The following is a 7,513-nucleotide window of genomic DNA, read 5'->3' on the forward strand; positions in this document are numbered from 1 at the left end:
AGAACAGATGGATGGGTCAGGACTGTACCTGTGCAGGTGTAGGGGTTGCATTGCAGTCTGCCTGAGGACAGGTGACACCCTGGACGTCCCCCTCTTTTATCTGGAGCTTACAGAACTGGGCGAGACAGGTCTGGCAGAAGATGTGGCCACACTCAGGCAATTGCACACATTCTGAACCGAGCTGGCCGATAAAACACACACCACAGTCAAACATTGTGGTGGCAAACACTTTCCGATGCTGGGCTGCATCGTAGATCAAGAGCTGGGACAGGAGAATTTGTGACGGAGTTAGGGAGAGACCAGAGAGGGTGTGGTCTTCATTTTGGGGGGATTCTCTTGGGTGGATTGGCAGAGAAGCAGCTCCTTGTCCACTTTGATCTAGTGGGACTTGGCTGTGGTGGGATGTGGAATTATTTTGGTCAGTCTTGCAGGAGTCTAATGCCACATCTCCCTGAGAGTCTGTGCTGGTCCAGTCTGAGGTTGAAGGATTTTGGCCATCAGTTAGAATCACTATCGAATGCTCATCTTCCAAGGATGGTTCAGAGAGGTCTGGTTTACAAGGATCTGACACATTACAACTTTGTTTATCTGAGGGTCCTGACTCTGGACTTTGTTCATTATTCTTTGGTTCTCTGAGTGCGGCATTTAATGTGTCCTGGCTATAGTATTGGGTGCTGTCTTCATCAGAGGGGAGCTCCAGGATAGTAGTGATTTCTAGGAACCTGAGGGCATCTTCTTTAAGAAACTGTACCCAGGAGAAGAGCACCACAGCGCCCCCAGTGGCCTGGTAGAGATCAGTTAGCTGGGCCGCCAGTGCAGAGAGCTGCGGGAGGAGAGGGCAAATAGACTGATGTAATCTGAACTAACCCTCTGCAATCTGCATTCATCTCTCTCTTTGTGACACACACTGGCAGGTTGTAATAAAAAAAAAACCCAATAACATTTGAGTTGACATTGCCTCTACTGATTACCTGCATGTGTGTCAGCCAGCTGCACGTGAGGCTGAAGGATGGAGGAGAGGAGGATGGGTAGTCCTCAGGGAGTTCAAAGATCAGAAGCAGAGGTGGAAGGTATGATATCTCATACTGTCTCAGCGTCTCACCTTAGGAAACAAAAACACAATAGGACAACATGATCAAAGCAAATAAACAAGACCTGTGAAGCGAAGAAACAATCCTGGTTTCTTTGATTCTTTCTTTCACACAACAGGGAGCAGACCCTGAACTTATCCATTCAGTCTTTTCCTTTTTGGGCATATGTTAGAAAACACTTATTATGTCCATTATATTACAATACATAACATTTGTTTCAAAATTATTTTGTTAACAGGAAATGCTATGTGTTTCATTCTCATGCAAAGCAAATTCACAGACATATTTCGTACAGTCACAGCACTTCAACAAACCTATTTGTGTCAATAACATGTTTCTCTAGTCAACAAACTGCCTCGCTGACACCGTTGTGTGCCGAGATTTATGAATGTAGACATGACAATTTAAGTCGGTTTATGTGATGTTGCTGTATATTCGTATATTGTTCTGGCTATAAAAACAAATCTGCATCTGCGACAATAAAAAGATTTACCCCGTTTAAGAACCACAGTGAAGTCTGCAGGCAGCTCAACAGATACTCGGATCTCTCCGGCAGACTTCGACTCATCCCGGACAAACTCCTCCAAACCAAAGATACTATGTAGGGCGAGAAGTTCGTCTTCCTGCTCCTCCATGTCCGCATTCATACCTCCCGCACCAAACACTGTAACAAAGTTCCCGTCCTCCTCGCACTGTTTGTGAAACTGCTTCCTCGAAAAAAGTTTGAATTAGTTGGTTGCCTTCAGTGTAAAATGTTAATCCTCGCTGTTCAGGAAGTCTGTATGCCAACCTGCTCTCGGTTGTCCGTCCCTCTGTTGACTCATTTTTATGATGCAGGCTACAGAATAACGCTACAGCAGCAACCTTTAAAAAAGCAGTGCTGCTCTTATTACTATGCGAAACAAGCCAACATTAACCATGTGACATTTAAACACACCTTTATTTGCTCAAATACAGATAAAATGCCCACTTTATTGATCCTTCACAGGAAATTAGACTTGTTACAGCAGCAACCACATTCAGATCTGGCACAACGGCAGACAGCGATCTATCTACAAGGCTAATCAAGTAAAAACTTTTTTAAAAAGTAAAACAAATAAGCTAAAATAATATTAAAACCCTATAATAATAATAATGATAATAATTCTAATAATACTAATAATAAAAGCTAAAAACTTTTTAAGGCAAGGCAAGTTTATTTGTATAGCACATTTCAACAACAAGGTAATTCAAAGTGCTTTACATAAAATAGCAACAGGGAAATATAAAAAAGTTTTACAAGTTCAATAGAAAATAAAAACAGGCAGGTCTCACACCTTTGCTTATTTTACTCCTTTGATTCCCCATCTCTCACTCTATTTAGTTACTTAGGGACTCTAACCCTAAGGGGACTCCAGCCCTTTAACACTTAGGGACGCTAACCCTTCTTTAGATACAGTCATCACTGAAAATCCAGATTGTCCACACTTTACAAACTCTGGTAAAAGCCGTTGGCAGTGTGCCTTGTCAACAAGTTAACAGCGAACAAAACAGGGATCTAATTCTTGTAATTCTACTCGGCTGTATTAACAGAGGATCAGCTGTGTGAGATGGTAGAATCAAAAGAGCACTCTAAGCTTTTTAAATAGTGTTAATATCTAAAAACAAAGAAAAAGAAAACAGGACAGTAAACGTTACAGTGCAGTGTAAGTTATCAATCTACTAGTTAAAGGCAGTGGTAAAAAGAAAAGTCTTAAATATTTAATTAAAAGCGGTGGTAAATAAAAAAAAAGGTCTTCAGTCTTAATTTAAAAGACCTGACAGTTTCAGCAGACCTGCAGTTATCTGGGAGTTTGTTCCAGATATACTGAGTATAATAACTGAACGCTGCTTTCAACGCTGCTAGTTTTGACTCTGGGGACAGAAAGCAGACCTGCCCCAGACGACCTGAGAGGTCTGGATGGTTCATAACGAAGCAGAAGATCAGAAATGTATTTTGGCCCTAAACCATTTAGTGTAACCTAACAGCAGGATTCTGAAATCAATTCTTTGACATACAGGAAGCCAATGTAAAGACCTCAGAACTGGAGTGATGTGATCCACCTTTTTGGTCTTAGTGAGGACTCGAGCAGCAGCGCTCTGAATCAGCTGCAGCTGTCTGATGGATTTGGAGCACAGTAAGGACACTGTTACAGTAGTCGAGTCGACGGAAGATAAATGCATGGATAAGTTTTTCCAGGTATTTGCTGATACATAAGTCCTTTAATCTGTGATATATTCTTCAGGTGATAGTAGGCTGACTTTGTAATTGTCTTAATGTGGCTCCTCAAATTCAGGTCTGAGTCCATGATTACACCAAGATTTCTGGCTTGATTTCTGGTTCTTAACATTACAGATTGAAGCTGAGCACTGAATTTAAATCGTTCTTCATTAGCTCCAAAAACAATAACTTCAGTTTTATCTTTGTTTAATTAACAATTAAAAATGATTTAAAAAGAAACCCAATGCCACAAAGGGTATTGCATTTCTAAAATAGGCGTATGTAACAATACAATAATAAAATACAAAGACAGTTATTTCATATTATGTTATGATATGTTGGTGATAGTGCAGTGGATAAGACACATGCCTGTGGTGTGAGAGACCCAGGATCAAATCCACTGTGAGACACCAATGTGTCCCTGAGCAAGACACTTCACGCTTAGCTGCTCCAGCAGCGTATTCTCTGATATATAGCAATTGTAAGTTGCTTTGGATAAAAGCATCAGCTAAATGACTATATGTAAATGTTCATATTAAAGAACCTTAATGGCGACAGGCAGGATAAACTTGGTGTGATGCCAATAATGGAGCGTGCCTTTTTAATCAGTTTATTGAGTCTGTTCCTGTCAGATGTGTAAGCACCCACCCCCCATCACACCACTCCAAAGAAAAAGAGAACTGGCCACAACAGTGAAAGTACACAGAGCAGAGGTTGGAAGACTTATCTTAAAAATACAGCTGGCTTGATATCCAGCTGTATTCCTAGGTACTAGTAGGATACAAGCTCCAGAGCTGTTCCTTGAATGGAGACTGGATCTGGTTTGGGCCTCTTCCTCCTAAAATCAATGACAATTTCTTTGGTCTTTGAGATATTGAGCCTGAGGTGGTTATTATTACACCAGTCCACAAGTGTGCTCCTGTATTCACCCTCACATCCTCCCCTGCCGCAGCCCACAACAGCTAAACCATCTGAATATTTCTGAAGAAAACAGGTGTCAGAGCTGCATTTAAAGTTGGATGTATAAAGGCTAAACGGGAAAGGGGACAGAACGGTTCCCTGTGGGACCCTTTTACTGAAACAGTCCTAGAAATGCAATTTTGGAGCCACATGTATTGAGGTCTAGCTGTTAAATATTCTGTCACCCAGGGAACAAGCTCCGACTCCACCTGCATTCACCTGCTGGATTGTATTGAATGCACTCAAGAAGTCAAAAAACATCATTCTTACAGTTGCCTCAGAGATTTCAGGATGTGCGTAGACCCTCTGGAGCATGTAGATGAGGTCGTCATCTACACTGATGCTGGGCTGGTTTACCACTGGTACTATGCAGTTAGGTTAGATAGTCGAATCTGTTAAGAAACACATTCGGGTCATCAGCAAGGTCTTGGTCTTCAATGAGCAGTAACCCCCCCCCCCTCTGTTTGAGACCAGTGATTTTTCTCATTCCAAACCAGACCTGCTTCAGCCCATCCTGCTCCAGCTGCTGTTCCAGTTTATCTGTGTAAGTTTGCTTCCCCTCCTTGATTTTTAACTTCAACTCCCGCTGTGTTTCCTCTGCTATGGCCTTGTCACCCAACCTGAAAGCCTTCTTTTAATATATTAATATATATTATAATGTTGTTATCCAACCAAGGTTAAAGTCAAGGGCAACTGGACTTGGTTGAAGATACTGGAAGACGTTTCGTCCTTCATCCAAGGACTTCTTCAGTTCTGACTGACTGGTAGGGAAACTCAGCTATTTAATCTCAGTGGGGTTGTTTGCCAGGATCGTCGATACTGCTGGTTCGTTAGTGTTCCTGGTTGCTGTAATGACAGTCGTTACAGTCGTTAGGACTACCAGAGGCCAAGACTGAACGACCTCCTCGTGCATGCTCTCACTCAGTCAAGCTCAATATCTTCAGGGCGCGTATTCAGAAGCTGAGAAACAACAACCAGCAACAAAAGAACTGCCCAGCCCTACTTTGTCAACATCAGTGTATAGAACAAAACACCTAGAGCTTCAGGCTCATTGTGTTTCATGCCATAGCGCTTGTATCAATGAGTGACAAAGAGGCATGATGACAAACAGTGGGGAATAACTTTTGAGGGGGGACAGCCTCTCAACCCGCTGAGACAGCAAACTAATTTGAAAATATTAAAAAACTAACTGTGGCACCAATCAAGGCAGCTGTGCATCACCTCCTCCAAATTCAGAGGTCTGTCACGCTAGGGGAAAATTTTTCTTTAACACTAATAGACCAATCATCAGACAGCGGACATGAGGAGGGGACTTGACTTGGGATGGTTGTGGCTTAAGGGTTAGAGCAGTCGTTCACCGAACCCCAAATTGCTCTCAAAGGCTGTGCCATCGGTGTATAAATGTGTATGAATGGGGTGAATCCAATGTAATGAAAACCACTTAGAGTGGTCAGAAAGGTGCTATACAAATACTGACAATCTACCATTACCAACGACTGTATTTCTTGAGGAAGCTTAAGAAAGCCAAGTTCTTGTCAGCTTTTACAGAGGAGCAGTAGAAAGCATCTTGACTGGAAACATCACAAACTGGCATGGGATGTGCACGGCACAGGACCAGAGGGCTCTGCAGCGGGTGATTAAACTGCTCAGAAGATCCACACTAGGTCAAACCTTGCCTATCTGTTATTTGTTGATTCTGATTTTGTGAAACAGCCCTCTATAAACAAGTTTGATTAAAAAGCACTGTTGTATCATCATCATTGATGTATCACATTTACATAGTTAACTAACAGTGAAATTAAGATAAATGATAATTGAGTGTATTGGGGTCTTACGTAAAGTACTGTAATTGTAGGTGAGCAGAACTGACAGGTGACCTAAAAAATTGAACATAGTGAATATATTTCAATAAGCCAATATTCACAATGTAACATTATCAAAAACACATTTTATGAATATACTGCAGATGCAGATAATTTACAATAATTACACTTTATCTTTGATAATATACATCATTTGCTAGGCTTTTTTTCAGGATAAAACTGGTAGGAGAATAACACCTCTAACTTCAAAAAAGCCCATATTATGCAACTTAATACTTGTACTCCACTACTTCTCAGAAGCAAATATTTATTTTTTCATACTCTTCCTGTCCAGTGAAAAACATACATCTCCATTATCCATCTTGTTTACCATGTAAACTAAGTAAACTATTTAAAAACCCTCTTTGTCACAAAGCTCATGCTTTTTATGGATTTGTTTCTCGCAGAGGAATATGATTCATTGCTATACCTTAAACAGCCAACAGTATATGAAGTATATATAAAATGCCACCTACACATTAATGTGCTACTCTGGTTTCTTTGCTCATGCCTTTACAAGAGGCCTGTTTTCATAGTTTGTCAGGAGACAAGCAACAGCATACAGCTGATTAATGCTGCCAATAAGCTGAGGTGGAATCTCTGTGTCAAAGAACTTGTGTTCCTTCACGCGGCGTATGAGGCGCTCCACATGCACCGTGAGGCGTGCATTTGCTTGGGTCGCCGTGACCTCATAAGCAGACATCCGGAATCTTCCAGAGAGAAATGGCTGCCTATAGATCTTACAAGGCACACCATCATTAACGAGAAAACCTCGATCGACCATGACAGCCATGCTGGGTCTTAAAAGAGAAAGAATTCCACACACTCGCATGATCTGTTTGTCACTGATGGATCCGGCGTACAGTGGAGAAATAAATGTCACCGCCCCATGAGGAGCAACTCCGAGCAGCCCTTTGAGAGTGTAGTGGGACTTGCATGCAGAGAATGCTTCACTTTGGACAAGAGGTGATGATGGCTGGCACCTCAGCTCCATGAAGTCCAGGATGACTCTAGTGTCTCCATAATCCTTGAACTCTTCTGGCAAATGTTCCTTTATTCTCTCCTCTGGTATCCAGATCCTCACTGACCCGAGCACAGTGTACAGAAAGTCGCTCCATGTTGTAATAGTACGAACGACTGTGGACTGGCGGACTCCGTACCGGTCAGCAAGGTCATGCCATTTTAAACCCAGCGCAAGATAGTTGAGAAACATGAACATCTCATCTATGGGCTGCAGGGGAGGAGTCTGTTCAAAACAAATTAAAAGTTACATTATGTTTCTCTCAACTTCCAACTTCCCTGATCTTTGTGAGGCTGTATTATATGGTTCATGGAAATAATAATAATAATACAAATATTAT

The 7,513-nt window shown here is 41.7% G+C and overlaps 2 protein-coding genes across 3 annotated transcripts in view; both read right to left on the reverse strand.

Moving 5' to 3' along the window:
* LOC123970703 (E3 ubiquitin-protein ligase RNF14-like) overlaps window positions 1–1,939 on the reverse strand; it is a 7,685-nt gene extending 5,746 nt beyond the window's left edge. Inside the window, exons 1-3 of one of the 2 annotated variants that reach the window (XM_046048917.1) lie at window positions 1,585–1,939; window positions 972–1,102; window positions 29–823 (exon numbers count right to left, since the gene is read on the reverse strand). In XM_046048917.1, coding sequence (XP_045904873.1) covers window positions 29–823; window positions 972–1,102; window positions 1,585–1,738 — 1,080 coding nt within the window. In that variant the 5' untranslated portion in view covers window positions 1,739–1,939. The remainder of the gene's footprint in view (window positions 1–28; window positions 824–971; window positions 1,103–1,584) is intronic. The other variant, XM_046048916.1, reaches the window with a different exon arrangement.
* LOC123970705 overlaps window positions 1–7,513 on the reverse strand; it is a 25,722-nt gene that overhangs the window by 16,410 nt on the left and 1,799 nt on the right. The window lies entirely within an intron of this gene.

Source organism: Micropterus dolomieu, linkage group LG05 (assembly GCF_021292245.1).
Source record: "Micropterus dolomieu isolate WLL.071019.BEF.003 ecotype Adirondacks linkage group LG05, ASM2129224v1, whole genome shotgun sequence".
NCBI lineage: Eukaryota > Metazoa > Chordata > Actinopteri > Centrarchiformes > Centrarchidae > Micropterus > Micropterus dolomieu.